General features: G+C 55.7%; 1 protein-coding gene across 1 annotated transcript in view; it reads right to left on the bottom strand.

Annotated features, from left to right (window-relative positions):
* Window positions 1–564: 564 nt before the first annotated feature.
* Window positions 565–19,849, bottom strand: part of DCHS1 (dachsous cadherin-related 1) — a 136,776-nt gene continuing 117,491 nt past the window's right edge. The window contains exons 18-21 of the mRNA XM_075061880.1: window positions 9,973–10,103; window positions 8,833–9,119; window positions 4,012–4,150; window positions 565–3,646 (exon numbers count right to left, since the gene is read on the bottom strand). Coding sequence (XP_074917981.1) covers window positions 1,032–3,646; window positions 4,012–4,150; window positions 8,833–9,119; window positions 9,973–10,103 — 3,172 coding nt within the window. The 3' untranslated portion in view covers window positions 565–1,031. The remainder of the gene's footprint in view (window positions 3,647–4,011; window positions 4,151–8,832; window positions 9,120–9,972; window positions 10,104–19,849) is intronic.

Raw genomic sequence — 19,849 nt, forward strand, 5'->3', positions numbered from 1 at the left:
ATGAGCTGGGAAGCTCCTGGTGTGGATGATCTGTGGGGAACCGGATCTGCCCCCTGGAGCCAGAGGAGCCTGCAGGGAATGGGATTCCTTCCCTGGGTCTGGATGGGGTGGCAGGGAACAGGATCCCCCCCTCCCCCCGCCCTAGGGGGGGACTGGATGGGGTGGTGGGGAACGAGATTTCCTACTCCTTCCCCTGGGCAAACCTGTTCGCCACTGGGTCTCTGGGAATAGGACCCTCCATCCTGTGTTTGGCCAGTCCTGCAGGGTAGTGTACCCCATCCCCCAGGTCCCCTGTATCCTGGAGCTGGACAGGCCTGTGGGAAACAGACTTCCCCGCCACTCTGGGGCTGGACAGGCCTGCAGGGAATGGGATTTCTCCTGGGTCTGGGCAGGTCTGCAGGGAACAGAATCTGCCCTCAAGGTGAGGTGATGGGGAGTGAGGGACAGAGTGAGCTCTGTGCATGTGCATGGCATGATGTGTGGTGTGCTGGCCCATGCTCCCCCCCCACCTTTGGAATGTGTCCCCCCCTCAGAAACCCTCACCCAGTACGTAGGTGGTCTGGCCTTGCTTTCCTGGCCTCTAGCTCACAGTCTGCCCCCACCCCCATGTCCCAGGCAGGTGCAGCTGCTGCCCCCCTCAGCTGGGCAGCTTGGCCCACAGGACTGGAGGAGTGAGGTCCCGAGTGGCCACAGCCACCGCAGGGGTGGCAAGGACACTACTCACCCCCCCACCACTCAGGGCAAACAGTACCATGAGAGAGCAGGTCTGGCACTAATGGAGGCACTGGCACCGGCAGCCATTTGAGGCAGTAGGACCGGCACCACCACAAGTAGCCTATCGGGGCGCTGAGATTAGCAGTGGAACTGGCAGCCCATGTGGAGGGACTGGAACCAGAACCAGCAACCTGCTGGGGTCTGAGAATGCAGCAGCCTGTGGGGGTGGCAGATCCAGCCCTTCTGCCCCCGCCCCTGCTTTGCCTGGAGGCTGCAGAGAATAGCAGGAGGGGTTGAGAGTCCATGGGAGCCTGGGGTTAAATCCTGAGCTCAGCTTCCTCAGGCAGCTCCAGCGAGTGCTCGGCGCTGATGGCAGAGGCTGAGGGCCCCTGGGAGACACCGAAAGGTGACACCACTGGGGAGCGGGCGGCCAGTGGGGATAGCGAGGGCGAGAAGCTGGGCGACATGGCTGAGGAGGAGATGGACCCCTCGTGGCTGATGGGTGAGCGGCGCAGGGAGGACAGGTGCGGAAAGGTCCTGCCCACTGCTGGCTTGGGGGGCACTGACTTGGCCCCGGGATGGGCCACCGAGGTGATGAGGGGCGGAGGATCAATGCGGGGCTTGGGCTCTGCCTTGGGCTTGGCTTGGAAGGGCTTGCGCAGGGAGCTCTCATCCTTGAGACGGGCGATCTCGGTGAAGACGCTGGCCAGGGGCTGGAACTGGGGGCACCAGTTCAGCAGGTAATCCCAGTTGTAGCTACCGCGGAGCTCCTCCTCACTGGCCACGACGGCGGTGAGGGAGCCCTCCACAGAGGGCTTGCCGTCCTCAGGGAAGGTGTAGTCCTTGGGGTGGGAGGAGACGCTCAGGCCACAGCCCACGCCCAGGAAGGTGCTACTGCCCCCATCCTCACGGTACAGATGGGGCGGCTGCCCAGGCAGCAGCAGGCTGGAGACCTTCTTGCTCTTGAACCACTGGGCGCTCTCCAGGGTGGTAGGCTCACAGGAGATGTCAGAGAGCTGGTCAGCGTCCTGCTGGATGCCTGAGTCGGGGCCGCGGGCTGAGATGTGCTCCTGCATGGAGGAGGTGATGCTAGCCACACGTGGGTATTCGTTAATCATCCGGATCTCATCGTCCTCGGCTGCCTCGGCTGAGCCACGCCCACTGGAGTGAGAGGGGTCCAGGGAGCCCCCCCGCGGGTATGGTCCGGCCGACTCGCTGCCATAGCCTGGCAGGGCCTGGTGATAGATGTGGTCACTGCCGGGCAGTACCGGCTCCTCATGGCCTAGCTTCTGCAAGGAGTCACTCTGCATGCGGTTGAGCTGTGAGTCCTGCTCTGTCTTCTTGTGTCCCTGCTGGTGCCAGGAGCGGACCAGGACCAAGATGATGGCTACGGTGGCCAGCACCACCACCACACCCAGGGAGGCAGCCACAGCTACCACCAGCAGCAAGTTGAGGTCCGGCACCAGGCCGAAGGAGGTGTGAGTGACGTCAATGGAGACCTGAGCAGATGCTGAGCGGGAGGAAAGAAGGGGGCTGCGGGCCTGCACCTCTAGGTTCATCTCCCGCGGCTCCCGCTTGGCCCGCCCTACTGGCTGCGGCTGGCTGTCCACGCGCAGGTAGATGGTGCCGGTGGTCTGGTTGACCCCAAAGTATGGTGAGGGCTTAGTTAAAGAGTAGAGCACCACGCCGTCCACACCCTCATCCTCGTCGGTGGCTAGCACCCGGCCAATGCTCTGGCCTTTGTGGGCGCCCTCAGGCACCTGGAAGCTGAAGTCCGGACTCAGGAAGACAGGACTGTACTCATCCTCACCGGTCACCAGCACCCGCACAGTGACGGTGGCTGAGGCGTTGCCGGCATCCGTGGCCTGCACCAGTAGCTGGAAAGCCTTGGCACGCTCATAGTCAAAGGCAAGGCGGGAGCGCAGCTCCCCGGAGGTCCGGTTGATGAAGAAGACATCCCTGCCTTCAGGGGCTCCCACCTCCCCCACTGCCTGCTCCAGCACAGTGTAGCGCAGCTCCCCGAAGACCCCGGTGTCGGCGTCGATGGCATGCAGAGTGGTGACCAGAGTGCCTGGCGGCAGGTTCTCCCGCACACTGGCACTCAGTGTCTCCATCGGGAAGTAGGGTATGTTGTCGTTGATGTCCTTCACTTCAATGGTGATGGGCACCAGGGCAAAGTGCCCACCAGGGCCATCAGATGCCTGCACCACCAGGCTGTGCAGGGCCTGGGTCTCTCGGTCCAGGGACTGTGCCAGGCGCAGGGCTCCTGTGGCCTCATGCAGCTGGAAGAGCCTGCGCTGGTCGCCAGAACTGATGCTGTAGCGCACTTGGCCATAGGGGCCCGAGTCGGCATCATGGGCTGCCAGCCGCAGCAGCTCGGTGCCCAGGGGGGTGCTCTCACTCACGGCTGTGTGGTACTCGGCCCGGGCAAAGACCGGCGGATTGTCGTTGACATCCAGCACGGTGACAAGCACTGGCACGGTCGTGCTGCGCTGCGGCACACCCCGGTCTGAGGCTGCCACTGTCAAGTTGTAGATGGGGACGGCTTCGAAGTCCAGTGCCTCCACCAGCACTAGGGCTCCCTGCGTGCGCAAGTGCCCCTGAGACCAGCCCATGTGGCTCTCCACCTGGAAGGCATTGCCACTGTTGCCACTGACGATGGTGTAGTCGAAGCCGGCGTTCTCCCGGGACAGGTCAGCGTCACCCGCCTCTAGCGTCAGCACAGTGGTGCCCGGGCGCAGGTCCTCAGGGACACAGGTATTGTAGTGCGCCTGCTGGAAGGTGGGGCTGTGGTCATTCACATCCAGCACCTGGATCTGCACTGTGGTCCAGGCCGAGAGACTGGGAGAGCCGTGGTCATGCACCTCTACCACCAGGTCCAGCGTGGGCTGGTTTGCGTCCAGCTCCACCCGGCGAGAGGTGAACAGCGTTCCTGCATGAGGACAAAGTTAGTCAGCACAGCCCTGGGCTGGGGCGCGGAGCCTGCCAGGAGCCAATGGGCGAGCATAGGGGTGGGGAGGGTGTTGGGAGTGGAGGAAAGTGGGGCGAGAAGCCACCCCTGCTCCCTGGGGTGAGGAGAGTCAGGGGACTTATTAACCTCAAGGCAAAATAGGGAGGCCAGACCCACTCCCACTGGTGATGGGGGTCACAGCTGGGGGGAAGTCAGGCAGCTCCAGGCTGTGGGACCCTGAAGGGGATGGCTCTGTCCCCAGGAAGCCAGTTAGCAGCTCCCTGTTGCTGGCACGGAATGGAGCTGCTTCTCCCAGGGCCTAGGCACAGCAGCATGTTCCCACCTACCATTGCTGGGGTTGATGGAGATGTCGGAGCTGGGCACAGCCAGGTGGTAGGTGAGCTTCCCATTGCTGCCAGAGTCCCTGTCTGTGGCACTGACGGTGAGGATGGTGCTGCCTGCTGGCGTGTGTTCCAGCAATGTCACCTGAAAGGGAAGCAAAGCCCAGAATCATCAGACACCTGGGAATCACAGAACTGGAAGGGACCTCAAGAGGTCATCTAGTCCAGTCCCCTGCATTCATGGCAGGACTAAGTAGTATCTAGACAGTCCCTGACAGGTGTTTGTCTAATCTGCTCTTAAAAATCTCCAATGAGGGAGATTCCACAACCTCCCTAGGCAATTTATTCCAGTGCTTAACCACCCTGACAGTTAGGAAGTTTTTCCTAATGTCCAACCTAAATCTCCCTTGCTGCAGTTTAAGCCCATTGCTTCTTGTCCTACCCTCAGAGGTTAAGAAGAACATTTTTTCTCCCTCCTCCTTGTAATAACCTTTTACGTACTTGAAAACTGTTCTCATGTCCCCTCTCAGGCCTCTCCTGGGGCTCACCCTGGAGCGCTGGCAATGGCGCCCGGTTTGGCAGGGGAGTCAAGGCAGGGCATTCCTGCCCTGGAAGCATCAGGCTCCGGACAGAGGCAGGAACACTGGGTTGGGCAGCCCCACTTGTCTGACCCAGGACGGGGGAACAGCAGAATAGACGGGCACATTAGCTTGATCTGGCTAGAGTGCAGGGTGCTAGTGTGTAAGGCCAGAAGGGTCCCACAGATCATCATGTCTGACCAGGCCAGTTACTGCTGTCATGAGCCCAGTAACCTGTGAGAGGCTGAACCCCCGAAAGGCACGCAGGCTGGAGCCACAGCCATTAATGAGGCTGATCAACGTACAGGCCAATTAGGCACCATTCCTGGGGCCCAACCCACAGCCGTACAGTATGTTCACTGCAGCTGGGCTGGCGATGTGGTGGCTCTACCAGACCAGCTGCCCATCCTGCTGCTGCTCATCATGACAAGGATTGCAATGCCAATTCCTACATTTGGTCTGTGTGTCCCGCTGTCATGACGGGGGAGGCCAAGCCCAGCTTGAGTGACTGGCATTGCAACATTGCCCTAGTCAGCAGGCCCCGAGCAGCAGCAGGATGAGCAACTGGCCCCGGTAGATCCACAGTATGGCCAGCCCAGCCATGGCAAGAGCACTGTACAGCTGGGTGTTGTTTTTCATAAGAAGGTAAGGGCCCATAAGAGTATAGTGCCTATAGCCCACTGATGGATTGTTCCAGCCTTGGGAATCAAGGGATGGAGAATCCATCACTTCCCCTGGTACTTGATTCCCATGGTTAATGCCTAATGCCCCTCACTGTTAACAATATGCACCTTACTAACATACACTGGTACAGAAAGGGTTTGAAAAATACAATAAATGCTGAACAAACTGTCTAAACAGAAGGCGTGGTATGATAATCATACTTGGAAGCACCTCCCTGTAATGAATTTGCTTCTGCAGTTATGTCTCTTAATACACAATCTACGGGTTGAGACCAAGAATTTGCTACTGATGGTAAATCCTTTAAAAATGTGTAACATGCATGATTTTTGGAAGAAACTTTGGTACAGGCTAGGAGTGGTAACAAGGAAGTCCTGTAAGAATACTGCTTCTCAGCTAGTACCTGTAAACAGGCTTAGAGCTTGACAAAGCAGAGAAAGCGTAACCAATCTAGACTGCTGTGTGGAAGGGGAAACTGAGGCACACCACCTCATGGCACTGGTGGCTAAATGCCAAAACACCTACAATCTAGAAGGTATTAATATCTACACTGTGTTAACCATGCTGTACAATAAAAGGCTTTCAGGAGACTTGGAAAAAGGAACCCAGAACTTTGTGAAAACATCTGTGGGTAACAATACAATTTTTGGTAACACTAAGAAATTAAATAACTAAGCCCTCAAGAGAATTTCAGGCACACTGCCTTCGCATTAGTCAGTAACTAAACCTCTGGCAATAATCTAAGGAGGGAGGTGTGACATTACACCCCATATTATTCATAGAAATGTTATGATATGGAAGTGGCATAACTGAGATATGTTTTATGCAACATAGGTCATGTGAGATATCATTGGCACGGTTATGATTTATTGAATAAGATTATCCAATTTGTATGCATGTATCATGTCTGTATCTAAAGTTAGAAATATTGACTATGTAATAATTACAACTGTGTTTTCACCTGAGGAACAACCCACCAGACATTATGCAAACAGCCTGGATCGGCCATTAGGAATGACAATAAGACTTTGAAGATACTAATCTCCCTCCTTCCTGAGAAGTTTCCTGGGTTGCTGATTTGACACTGCAGGCTCAGGTGATTGTGTCACCTGCTACTAGACCTCATCTGGGACACCTAGTATTTTTCCATTAAGAAGGGGTGGAGGTCAAACTAGGAAACAAAGGATTCCTGCCATATGCAAATCCTGTTTAAGGCTGGGAAGTGAGTTAATCTTTGCTCTTCTCCACTGCCTCCCTGCCCAAAGAGGAAAACTGCTGAAAACACCTGAAGAAACAAAGGAACTAAGCGGGGGGAGGGGGAACAGGGCTGAGCTTAGGCGAGAAAGGTCAGCCTGTGAAGGGTATACCTGGAGATTTAAGCTGAAAGCAGTGCAGTTTACCTTCAAGAAACTCTGCAGCCTGCATAAAACAACATTTAGGGTGAGAAATTACTATTTGTAGCCCGTTTCTTTAATGCATTAAGCCTAGTTTGCATGTGTATTTTATTTGCTCAGTAATCTGCTTTAATCTGTTTGCTATCCCTTATAACCACTTAAAATCTACCTTTTGTAGTTAAACTTTTTTGTTTATTCTAAAACCCAGTTTGTGCAATTCATAACTAGGGGCGTGGGGCAAAAAGCTGTGCATATCTTCCTCCTTATTGAGGGAGGGAGTGAATTTCATGCTTTCTGTACAGCAATTTTGGGTTACACTCCAGAGGGGGTGTGCACCTGAGTGCCAGGCAATCCCCGAGCTGAGTCTTCCCATGCACAGCTGATTGCAGATTCTGTGATTCTGTGGCTAGATGTGTCCCAAACTCTGTGTGTGTGCACAGCAGGACAGGGTAAGGGAGCCCAGGCTGGTGGAATGGGTGGGCTCAGTGGGACCCCATACATCAGGTGGCACCCCGAAAGGGGGGTCCAACCCATCATGGAAGGTTGTTAGGATGAAGAGGAGAAGGGAGAGCCTTGTGAGAGAGACTGGAAGAACTTGGCTTGTTAGCCTGGCAACACCAAGGCTGAGCGGGGACTCTGACTGCTGTCTCTGAATACACTGTAGGGGTAAATCCCGGGGACAGAAGAGCTGTGGGTGTTAAAGGACAATGCTGACACAAGAACCAATGGGGACAAACTGGCCAGAAGTAAACTCAGGCTGGGAATCATAAGGTTTCTAACCACCAGAGGAGGGATGGCTTTGAGCAGCCTCCCAATCAGAGTAGTGGCTGCAAACAACCCAACTTGTTTTAAAATGGAACGGGATATGTTTGTGAACAGGAATACAGAATGAGCCTGCCTGGGACTGGACTCAGTAGGTTCTGTCCAGTCCTTTAGTCATTCTCGTGGCTCTTTTGTGAATCCTTCCCCATTGTTCAACATCCTTAGAATCCTAGAATATCAGGATTGGAAGGGACCTCAGGTGGTATTTAGTCCAACCCCCTGCTCAAAGGGAGACTAATCCCCAGACAGATTTTTGCCCCAGATCCCTAAGTGGCCCCCTCAAGAATTGAACTCACAAGCCTGTGTTTAGCAGGCCAGTGCTCAAACCACTGAGCTATCCCTCCTCTTTGAGTTACCCTTGTTGAATTGTGGGCACCAGAATTGAACTCGGGATTCCAGCAGTGGCCACACCAGTACCAATGGAGGTCATATAATCTCTTTGCTCCAGAGTCTCCAGTGTACGCATCCAAGGATTGCATTAGCCCTTTGTGCCCCAGCGTTACACTGGGAGATCATGCTGAGCTGCTTGTCCACTGTGACACCAAGATGCTGGTTTTCAGGGTACATGTCCCATACTGTCAATAGGGCTGGCAGTCCTGGCCCCTAGGTGCAGTGCAGCAGTCTTTCACAGATGGGCCCATTGGCCAGATCCAAGGAGGCAGAAAATACCAGTGGGTTTAACGGGAGAGATGGGCCATAGACAGAGGTACATGCCATTGACCCAGGCAAATCTCTCTACCCTGACCCAGGTGGCACCCAGGAGTGGCCCAGGTACACGCAGAGGCAGGTCCCAATTTTCCAGGGGGCCAGTGCCAGTGTAGTAGCACTGGAGAGTACCTAGTAGAGGGTTCTACGATGTCTCTTTGTGTCTGTCTGTCCGTGGGGGGTGCTGGTGAGTGATGCTGGGCGGTACCTGGTGCAGGCTCTGGGGCACGTGTCCCTGTGGCTGGGCGCTCGGGGCTGTACCTAGTGCAGGCTCTGGGGCGCGTGTGCCTGTGGCAGGGGCGCTCGGGCAGTGCTTGGGGTGGTACCTGGTGGGGCTCTGGGGCACGTGTCCCTGTGGCGGGGCGCTCGGGCAGTGCTCGAGGCAGTACCTGGTGCAGGCTCTGGGACGTGTGTGCCTGTGGCGGGGCGCTCGGGCAGTGCTGGGGGCAGTACCTGGTGCAGGCTCTGGGACGTGTGTGCCTGTGGCGGGACGCTCGGGCAGTGCTCAGGGCAGTACCTGGTGCAGGCTCTGGGGCGCGTGTGCCTGTGGCAGGGGCGCTCAGGCAGTGCTTGGGGCAGTACCTGGTGCAGGCTCTGGGGTGCATGTCCCTGTGGTAGGCACAATAGTTCAGTGCTTGGCACAGTACCTGGTAGAGGCCCTGGCTGAAGGTGGGTGCGTTGTCGTTGATATCTTCCACGATGACAGTGAGGTTGGCCTCAGTCTCGTGCCGGGAGTCGGAGGAGCGGATGGTTAGGACATAATGGCTGCACTGCTCGTAGTCCAGTGGTGCTGTTAGGGCAATGTGGCCCCCGTAGCGCAGGATGCTGAAGGTTCCTGCTGCGCCCCCATCCGGCACCAGCGTGTAGGAGAGCGCTGGGCCTAAGTCCACGTCGTTCCCCGTCACCTGGGTGATGTCAGTGCCCAGTAGGGTGTCTGCAGGAGGGGTGCCATGTCAGAAGCCCACAGTCTCAGTGCTGAGAGTCCTGCCCCCCTCCAGAAGAGCTGAGAGGGAACCACTGCGGCAGGGCTCTTTGTATGGGGAACAGGAACCCAGCTCAGCACTGAGCCAGAAGGGGATGCCATGTTACCTGGCGCCTATAGGGAAAGGCAGTGATGTGTGGGGACAGAGGGAGCTCCAGCAGGGAGACGTTAGGGCTGACATGGGGTGGGAGGGCAGGGGGTTCCTGTGAGGGGAGCTGGGGCTGGTGAGAGGGACAGGCAGTGATGGAAGGGTAGCTAGGGCTGATGAGCAGGAGTGAGTTGGTGTGGGCGGGAAAAGAGGTGTGGGGCTTTAGTTGTGGGGTGCCAGGACTGGCAGGGGGAGCAGGCGAGGGAAGCTTGGGGCTGACTGACAGGAGGGCACCACTCTGGGATGTGGGTTTCAGCCACCCATGACCAGCCTCTCTCCAGTGACAGGGCTACAGCCATAGCCCAGGGCCCAGGCCAGAGGCTCTGCAGGAAAGTGCCCTGGTGCCCCCTAGGGCTGTGCGAGGGGCTGCCCTGTCTTGTCCGACAGCACCCAGCCAGTACCCTGCAGGAGGGGCATTCTGGGCTGCAGCTCTGTGGTTAAGCTCCAAGTCTATAGTTAGAGTCCTCTAGGAGTCTCTCTAGAGAGCTTAACTAGAGCAGCATCCTGAGGCAATGCGACAAGGAGTTGAGGATTCATGTAAATTAGTCTTTACATATTAATTGATATGCAAATCCCAGGATTGCACAGGTAGCAGGGTTTGAGCCCTCACTGTGGTCGCCTCCATGCTATTCTACCCCCACCCTGTGCCCCACTTACTCTCGGGCACCCGCACCTCCCAGGGTGGGGGGATGGTGGGGCTGTTATCATTTACGTCCATCACCACCACAGTCAGCGTGGCCGAGCCAATAAGGGGCGGGTTCCCTCTGTCCATCGCTGTCACCACCAGCCTGCATGGTAGAGACAAAGCCTCAGAATCAGCATCGCGTAGGATCCTGTGCACCCGCATGCACACTGGAAGGAGATGCATAATGCCCAGAAAGCGTGGGTTGTGTGAGGGATGCACGGTGCCCCGGGTGTGTGGGCTGGGTGCTCAGAGGGGGAGGGTGTTAGTGGATGCATGGGGCCCTGGCTGTGTGGGCTGGGTGCTCAGAGTATGGGCTGTGCGGGGGATGCATGGGGCCCTGAGTGTGTGGGCTGGGGTTCAGAGTGTGGGAGCATTAAGGAATTCACAGAGCCCCGGGTGTGTGGGCTAGGTGCTCAGAGTGTGGGCTGTGTGGGGGATGCACGGTGCCCCAGGTGTGTGGGCTGGGTGCTCAGAGTGTGCGGGGCATTAGGGGATGCACGGTGCCCCGGGTGTGTGGGCTGGGTGTTCGGAGTGGGTGGGTGTTAGGGGATGCATGGGGCCCTGGGTGTGTGGGGCTGGGTACTCAGAGTGGGGGCGTGTTAGGGGATACACAGAGCCCTGCATGTGTGGGCTGGTGTCACAATATGACTGCCCTTCCCACCCCCCGGGACCCCTGGGTAAGCAGTTTAGCACTGTACATTGCTAGCACTTGTATATGTAGTAGAGTGTATTGTGGGATGGCTTGAACGTGTGAGTGTGATGTAAAAGTTTTCTTTGCAGGTTACAAGAGGCCGTAGAGGGAGGAAGGGAGAAGGAAATGGGTTAACTTGACGCTGACTTCAGCCCAAGATAAGACAATGACTTCAGCCCAAGGCCACAGCAGACAACCGACTCTTAGCTGCCTGCCAAGAAAGATGGGGGCCTGGATTCCAACTCCGACCAGACGTGAGAAAGAAGGATTTAGCTGAACAGAACTGCAGGGGCTGTGAAAATTAGTAAGACAGCAAAGGCCAGTGAGGGGGAAAACAACAGTCTTGCGTCCCTGAAGCTTGTGTGTTTTGGGAAAGCTGAGAAAGCCACGGACAGCCGGTTTAAACTGGTACACAAAGCACGGGGGGCAAAGGTCCCTAAACAAAATTCCCCCAGAAAAAAACAGGACTTAAAAATACTCTCAAAAGCCAAAGCAGGTCGGAGATCAACAGGGCCCTGCAAAGCGCACCAACTATTCTGTCCTTAATATTTCACATTGGCCTGCCCGGCACTGGGCCTTTCATGTTAAAAAATTTATAATAAAGGTATGTTCATCCTCAGTCGTAGCAGGGCTAAAAAATATAAGACGGTTGCTCACCTTTGTAACTGTTGTTCTTCGAGATGTGTTGCTCATATCCATTCCAGTAGGTGTACGCGCCGCGCGTGCACGCTCGTCGGGAGACTTTTACCCTAGCAACTCCAGCGGGCTGGCAGGTCGCCCCTTAGAGTGGCACCGCCATGGCGGGTGATATATACCCCTGCCGGCCCACCCGCTCCTCAGTTCCTTCTTACTGGCTATCGACCAGTGGGGAAAGGAGGTGTTGGATGGATATTGGCGACACATTCTCGAGAACACAGTTACACAGGTGAGGCACCATCTTTTCTTTTTCGAGTCTGCTCATATCAATTCAGTAGGTGATTTCCCAGCCTTACCTAGCGGATGGGTCGGCGTGGATGTGCCGCGTCGTAGCCGCGAGCGACTGGCCCGTATCTTGACTTGTGGACCAGGCATATTTGGGAAGTGCAGGTATGGGATGGAGACCAGGTCGCTGCCCTACAGATTTCCTGGATGGCCCGCTGGGCCAGGGAGCGGATGCGCTTGACCCTGGTAGACCAGACGACGCAGAGCAGTAGTGCGCGTCAACGTGGCCGGAGGGATGTAGAGCCAAGCCCCAGGTCCGGTACGACGGTCACCCCGAGGAGATTCCGTCTTGAGCTGAGACGGGCAACCCCTGAACCGTTCCGCTATCGACACCGAAGGCCTGGGGGATGTTGCGGAACGGTTGGTTCGCTCTCTTAAGGCGGTTTGCCCTACCATGTCGGAGTTGCATCTGTTGCTCCCTGCGAGATATGGGCTTGGGGAAAGACCAGTAGAAAGATCTCCTGGTTGACATGAAGGGCTCGGGAGACTACCTGGAGAAGGGCTGGGTGCGTGGTCTCAGCTGCACCTATTTGTCCCGGTGCCTATGCTATACGGGCGGCCCACGTGAGCCAGCGGAGGTGAGTTCCGCCCCGTCTGCGGAGTACGGTGCTCTGATGCGTACCAGGAAGCAGTTTTCCAGGAGTAGAGCAGGGAGCACGTAGCACCAGTTCCAACGGAATATGGGGACATGAGTGGGCCAAACCGTGTTCAAGGTCCCAGGAGGGGCGGGGCAGCGATCTGGAGGTACAGACATCCAGCCCTTAAGGACTAGTCACCTTGATTAGAAAAGACGGAAGCGGCATCCGCTTCCCGGGTGGAATGTGGAGATAGGCTGCAAGGAACCGGAGAGCGGCACGCGACCTTGTGTGGGGACCGGAGGTAATTCGGCTTTAGGATGAGACCTCTGGTGGGGAGGACGTGCCATATCCGTGCACCGACGTACGCTTCCACTTGGATGCCGGTATGTCGCCTCGTGGGCTTCCTGCTCCCAGGAAGGCACCTGCTGCACCAGCCGGTAGTAGCAACGATTTCAGACGAGTCAACATCAGGAGCCATGCTGTGAGGTGCAGCGACTGAAGGTCTGGGTGACTGGGGCCTGCGTGTCCCTGAGGGATAAGGTTCAGGTGAAGAGCAGGGGGACAGGAGTCGGGCCACAGCAGGTTCCAGGCAACAATGGGAACAATGCCCGGAGGCCACGTGGGCAGATAATGATCAATGCGGCCATCCCGTCCTGGCGCACCTTCAGAGAGACCTTGTGGATCTAGCGGAACGGTGGAGCGTAGACACGATGCGCTCCCATGGCATAAGGAAGGCGTGCTTCAACTGAACGCCGGTACGAAGACCTTGAAAGCGCAGAACATCTGCTTTCCTGTCACTGCGGGACACGAAGAGGTCACATCGGGGAATCTCACTCCCCGGGAGGGAGACAGGCGAAATCCGGCGAAGGGCCACTCGTGGGAAAGGAAGGGAATCTGCCCTGAGATCCACCCAGCGTGTTCGAACCCCGGGCAGAAGGATGCCGATGAGGTGATGGGTGGCCTATGAGAAGTCTCTAAGGCCTCCTGACACAGAGGAAGGAGACCTCGTGCACCCTGCTTTGTTTATATAATCAATGGTCGTTGTAGTTGTCGGTGATCCGAACCAACAGCGGCCTTGAAGCTGCTGATGGAATGTTTTTGACAAGCCGAGGCGGACCACCTCAATTCCCGACGTTGTGGGAGGGGTAGTTCGTGAGAGACGAGTGGGCCTTGGCCGCAGGGTTCGCCAAGATGGGCCCCCATCTCCAGGTCTGATGGTCCGTTGTGGTAGGGAAACCGGGGGCTAGCGCGGATGAAATGGGAGGCCCGCGCAACACCACAGACTGGTGCAAGCCCATCAATGTAAGGGAGTTTAGGACGTTCTGAGGAACTGTGACAATCGTGTGATCACAAGACGCCTGGCCCGGCGGAGCTGAAGCAATTGAACCAGGACCTGGAAGGGGCCTGCAGGCGGACGCGTTGCATATCCCGTGACAACGTGCAGGCACCCATGTTGGCCCAAGGAGTCAAGGCAAGTGACGTATTGAGGTCAAGGTGCTGCCCTGCAATTCAAGATGTGGGCTCCGTTAAAGCTTTGGAACGCGACAGAGAGGAACGGCCCTGGCCCAGAGTGGTCAGAATGGCACTGTTATAAACTCTATCCTCTAGTGCGGAGTATAGGTTCCTATCTTCGCATTGGAGCATCTAGGCCTAGCTTAACGAAAAGTCTCTGCCATGCCAGCGTGTGTGGACCCTTCTCTCTGGGATCCCCGGATCGCCAGTCGTTGAGGTATGGATCATACATTGTATGGACTGCGCGGAGTGCTGGCGACGACTACGGCATACCTTGGTGGACAGATCCTCGGGCGAGGTAGAGAGGCGACGGGAGGATCACGATTGAAATAGTGAACGGCTGTTGCGACGACTGAAGGAAACCTCCATGTGGGGGCGGAGAATGGCTATATGAAGTTAGGCCGTCCTGCCTGTCCGGGGCGGACGTACCAGTCTCCGGATCCACGGATGGAGATAATGGGCCCAAGGATACCATACGGAACTTCAACTTTACCAGGTATCTGTTGAGCTCCTGCAGGTCGAGGATAGGCCTGAGGCCTCCCTTGGCCTTGGGGATCAGAAAATATCAGGAATAGAACCCCTTGCCTCGCTCGCTCTCTGGAACCTCCTCTATGGCTCCTTTGGCGAGGAGCGTTTGCACCTCTTGGAGGAGGAGTTGCTCGTGAGAGGGGTCCCTGAAGAGGGACAAGGGCGGGTATGAAACAAATTGCAAATGGTATCCAAGTTCCAACGTGTGTAAGACCCAGCAGTCCGATGTTAGCTGGGACCACGCTGTGAGGAAGAACGAAAGACGGTTGGAAAAGGGAGGAGATGGATCCGTGGGAGGAACTGGTACAGCGCCCTCGGGCGCACCTTCAAAATGAAGGTTTCAGGCTGGAGGAAGGCTTGGAGGAGCTCTGGTTTTGTCGTCCCTGATTGCCCGATTGTCTACGCAGGCCATTTCTATTCCGCCGCCTGGCGAAGTCTTGCCTTTGCCTGGGCTCGGGGTAGGGCCGGTGTTGTTGCTGAGGCCTGGAGGGTCTCCGCTGGGTGACAGGTGTATGCATCCCCAACGAACGCATAATGACCCTATTGTCTTTAAGGCTTTGCAGCCGAGGGTCAGTCTTGTCAGAGAACAGGCCCTGGCCCTCAAACGGAAGGTCCTGGATAGTATATTGGAGCTCCGGAGGAAGGCCAGAGACCTGTAGCCAGGAAATGCGGTGCATAGTAACGCCGGAAGCTAGAGTCCTGGTGGCCGAATCTGCGGTGTCCAAAGCTGCCTGCAGGGAAGTTCTCGAGACCTTCTTGCCCTCGTCAAGGATCGCAGAGAACTCCTGATGCGCATCCTGTGGGAGCAGCTCTTTAAATTTGTCCGCCGCCGCCCAGGTGTTATACGTGTAACGGCTAAGTAGAGCCTGTTGGTTGGACACCCGCAGCTGGAGGGCGCCCGCAGAATAGACCTTCCAGCTGAGCAGGTCCATGCGCCTTGGTTCTTTAGACTTGGGGGCCGGGGCCTGCTGACCATGGCGTTCCCTCTCATTCACAGACTGGACGACGAGGGAACACGGGGGCGGGTGAATATACAGATATTCGTAGCCCTTCGAGGGCACCATGTACTTGCGCTCCACTCCGCGAACAGTGGGGGGGAGACGGACGCCGGGGACTGCCAGATGGTCGTGGCATTGGCTTGAATGGTCCGAATAAAAGGAAGGGCGACTCGAGTGGGCGCGTCGGCCGACAGTATGCTCACTACCGGGTCCTCAATCTCGGAGACCTCCTCAGCCTGCAAATTCATGTTTTGCGCCACGCACCTGAGGAGGTCCTGATGCACCCTGAGGTCAAGCGGAGGGGGACTGGTGGATGTCGTTCCCGCCACTGCCTCATCCGGGGAGGATGACAAGGAGAGACCTGGCAGGAGTGGATCTGCCGAAGGCTCTGCCTGGAGCACTGCGTCTGACTCTGGAGGGTGCTCAGGGTCCTGAGGCTGAGATGACCTCTCCTCTGTAGGGGAAGGAGGAGGACGGGAAGATGTGGCCTCCGGAGCCCTGTGTTCAGAAGCAGACGAACGTGGGGGGAATCTGTTGAAGGCCCTGGGCTTGGTGGTATGCCCAGGGAGTCCAGAAACCCCACTGCTGCGGACCATGCTCCTGAGGCTGGGGCTCGTGAAAAAGAGCAGCAGGCCTGTCGGTGTGCAGGTACGCGCTGTCCGCTTGTGAGGAGACCGACGGCTGGCGTGACGGCCAGGGAGGAGCCGAACGGGAGTGATACGGGTCCATTGCTCCTGATGGTGGAGACCTCCTCGGTGCCGGAGATCAGTGCCGGGAGTCATAACAGCGCTGCGATCGAGACTGGGACCTGCCACCAGCTCGGTGCCGGGAAGTCGACCTGGATCTGGACCGCCGATGGTGAGAACGGCTCCTCGAATCTCGGTGCCGGTAGCGATGACTCGAGCCGGAGCGGTGCCGGGAGTATCGGGACCGGCGTGATGAGGACCTACGCCGCGAGTACGACCGGTATCGCCGCGGTGAGCGGTGCCGGGACTGCGAGCAGCGTCTTGAGCGAGACCTCCCACAGGACCGGGAACAGTGCCGGGACCTCGATGGGGATCGATGCCGACTCGGGGAATCCAGTGACGGCGCTCGCATGGTCACTGGCTTGCCCGTAGATTGAGGAACCCGCACCGGCGGCACCGGGGATTGGGGCAGCGCAGGCTCCGTCAGTGTGATGAGGTCCCTAGCCAAGAAGAATGTCTCGGGCATTGATGGGACCATCAGCTCGACCCCAGATCTTAGCGGGGAGCTGAAAGGGACCAGACTCGACGGACCTCCCAGGCCCGGAGTCGACGGAATCCCTGGTGTTGGTGCCGCGGCTGGAGTCGGTGCCGGGTGTTCCATCCGAGCCTGCTTGGCCGGGGTGGAGGACGCTGATGGTCTATTCCCGGGGCCCGGTGCCGGAGAAGGTAGGTGCCGAGGCATTTTCGTGGGTCCAGAGCAGTCCGGTGCCGTAACTGAGACAGTACCCGGTGCCGAGGACGGAGGGTTAAGCGTCACTTCCATGAGGAGAGTCTTTAGGCGCTGGTCTCTCTCCTTCTTGGTCCTTGGCTTAAAGGCCTTGCAAATTCGGGACTTCTGAGAGATATGCGATTCCCCAAGGCACTTCAGGCAGGAGTCGTGGGGATTGCTAGTGGGCATCAGCTTTTTGCAGGCCGAGTACGGTTTGAACCCCGGCGAACCGGGCATGAGCCCGGCACCCGGTGCGGGGGAGGGCTAGAGCCCCAAGCCCGCTAACTATATACAACAAGTAAATAACAACTATAAACTATTCTATACTCTAACTATAACTATAACTAGTAGAACAACGAACAAGGAGAAGCTAGGGACGTGGAGGACAGCTATGTCGCGCTCCACAGTTCCAACGATTGACACGGCGGTAAGAAGGAACTGAGGAGTGGACGGGCCGGCAGGGGTATATATCAGCTGCCATGGCGGCGCCACTCTAGGGGGCGACCTGCCGGCCCGCCGGAGTTGCTAGGGTAAAAGTCTTCCGATGAGCGTGCACGCGCGGTGCGTACACCTACTGGAATGGATATGAGCAATCACTCGAAAAAGAAAAAACGGTTTTGCATTCCTTTCTCCACCACAGTCCAATCTGGGTGGCAAAAAAAAAAAGTTGCAAATGGACATACCCCCAGTCGTAGTATGGCAGGGCAATAAAAAAAAGCTTAGCAATCCTCTCTCCATGCTGGTAAAGTCCTCGGTGCATGCGCCCTCTGCTGTAGCATAACTACACATAAAAAAAAACCCTTCAAATTTCTCACTCTGCCCCAGTGGGGGAAGTGGGGGAGAGGTGCACGGGATGTATAAACCCTCAGTGCCAAAGGCCAAATAATACAAAAAAAAGCTTAGCATTCCTCCCTCTGGCCCAGTGGGGTCACATTGTAAGCCCCGGTGCTGGCTTGGGCAGCGTAAAATCTTAAGTAATTAAAAAATTTTTAAAAGCAGTACCAACAAATTGTAACATGTTTTAAAAACAAAAGGGTATCTGCGGACTCGGGAGTTCCGCAATCATGGGCAATGGCATCAACAAGGCGGTCAAAGATAAATGCACAGGCATTAAAAGTGCGAACACAAAAGTCCGGCTGCCTGGCCCACTGGGGTCACAAAAAGCTGGTAAACTTAATACTTGTGCCACAAAAAAGGCAGCAAAAAACAAAAACAAAACCTGTTGCCTCTTTCAAAGTGGGGTAAAAACCTCTCCTGGTTGGACAGGGCTCTCACCAAGGTGAAATACAATCCCTGGGGTCTGTGACAAAGCTTCAAAAAAGCGTGCATATTTGGCAAAATTTATTAAACCTGTATGCCAAGTATAAAAGACAAAAAAGTAAAAACTTGGGGTCATCTGTAAAATTAGTATAAACTTTTAGGCTTTGTACAATTGGGGGCACAAAAAAATTATATTAAAAAAAATTCATAAAAATATGTTCAAGCAATATTTTCTATATATAACCCAACCCTTAAAAATATAAGCAAATAGTAGTAGCACCTATGCAAAAAATATTTTAAAAAAACAAACAAAAGGGGTAGGGGGCTAGTTAAAAAGCCCACCCTCCTTGCTAATTTGGTAGTAAAACACAGCCTATGTCCATAAAAAAACCCAAAAAACAATGCAGCAAAAATCCCAAAATCAGGCCCAAACAAGCAGGCAAGCAAAAAAACAACAAAACAAACAAACAAAAACCCAGGCCCAAACAAGCAGGCTACAAATAAAAAAAAATTAAAAACAAGTTAAAAGCCCTAAGGGCATAATAGGAAAAAAAATTAAGTGCCAACATAAAAAATTTAAATCCCTAAAACAGTATTTAAAATAGTAAAATCTAAGTTAATTAAGGTGTCATTTTAAAAAATAAACAAATAAATAAAAAGTTAACTCTGCAAAAGCTAAAAAAAATTAAGCAGTTAAACTTTATAAAAATATTAAAACAAAATATTATAAAAAAAATCTTGGTTTCTTTGCAGCCATTCTAAAAAAAAACAACGGGCCCTTTTTCAAAAAATCTGTCACACTGGGTGCTCAGAATGTGGGGGATGTTAGGGGATTCACAGAGACCCGGTTTTGTGGGCTGGGTGCTCAGAGTGTGTGGGGCATTAGAAAATTCACGGAGTCCCAGATATATGGGCTGGGTGCTTGGAGCATGTGTGGGAATATTAGGGGATGCACAGAGCCTCGGGTGTGTGGGCTGGGTGCTCAGAGTATGTGGGGTGTTAGGGGTTTCACGGGGCCCTGGGTGTATGGGCTGGGTGCTCAGAGTGTGTGGGGTGTTATAGGAGGCATGGAGCCCTGGGTGTGTGAGCTGTGGTGTGTGGGAGGTGCCAGTACACATGGGCTGTGGGACAGGAGGGTGCATAGTGTCCAGAGTGAATAGGCTGGAGGGGTGCATCATGCCCTGAGTGTGTGGGCTGTGGGGGGAATGGGGGAATGATGCCCAGAGGGCGTGGGCTGTAGGGAGGTGCATGGTACTAACAGAGTGTGGGCTGTGGGGAGGTGCACAGTGCCCAGAGAGTGTGGGCTGTGGGGAGATGCATGGTGCCCAGTTTGTGGGCTATGTGTGGGGTGGTGGTCACAGTGCTCAGTTTGTGTGGGCTATGGGGAAGGTGCATTGTGTTCAGAGGGCATGGGTTGCGGGGAGTTGCATGGTGTCCAGAGGGTGTAGGCTGTGGGGAGGTGCATGGTGCTTACAGGATGTGGGCTGTGGGGAGGTGCATGGTGCCCAGAGGGCATGGGCTATAGGGAGTCGTTGCATGGGGCCCATGGGGACATAAGTTGTGTGGGGTCATTGCATTGTGTCCAGTTCGTGTGGGCCGTGGAGGGTCTTTGCATTGTGCTTATAGGGTGTAGGCTGTGGGGAGGCTGTGTGTATGGTGCCCAGAGTATATGAGCTGTGGGGGGACAACGGTGCCTGGAGTTTGTGGGCTGTAGGGCAGGCATGATGACCAGTGTGTGGTCTGTGTGAGGGGTGGTTATATAGTGTCCAGAGGGTGTGGGAGAAGTAGATATAAGGGTGATTGGGCATGTGGTGCCCAGAGAGCTTGGGATGGGGGGGCATGGTGC

The sequence above is a fragment of the Chelonoidis abingdonii genome, chromosome 1, assembly GCF_003597395.2.
Source record: "Chelonoidis abingdonii isolate Lonesome George chromosome 1, CheloAbing_2.0, whole genome shotgun sequence".
NCBI classification, from domain to species: Eukaryota; Metazoa; Chordata; order Testudines; family Testudinidae; genus Chelonoidis; species Chelonoidis abingdonii.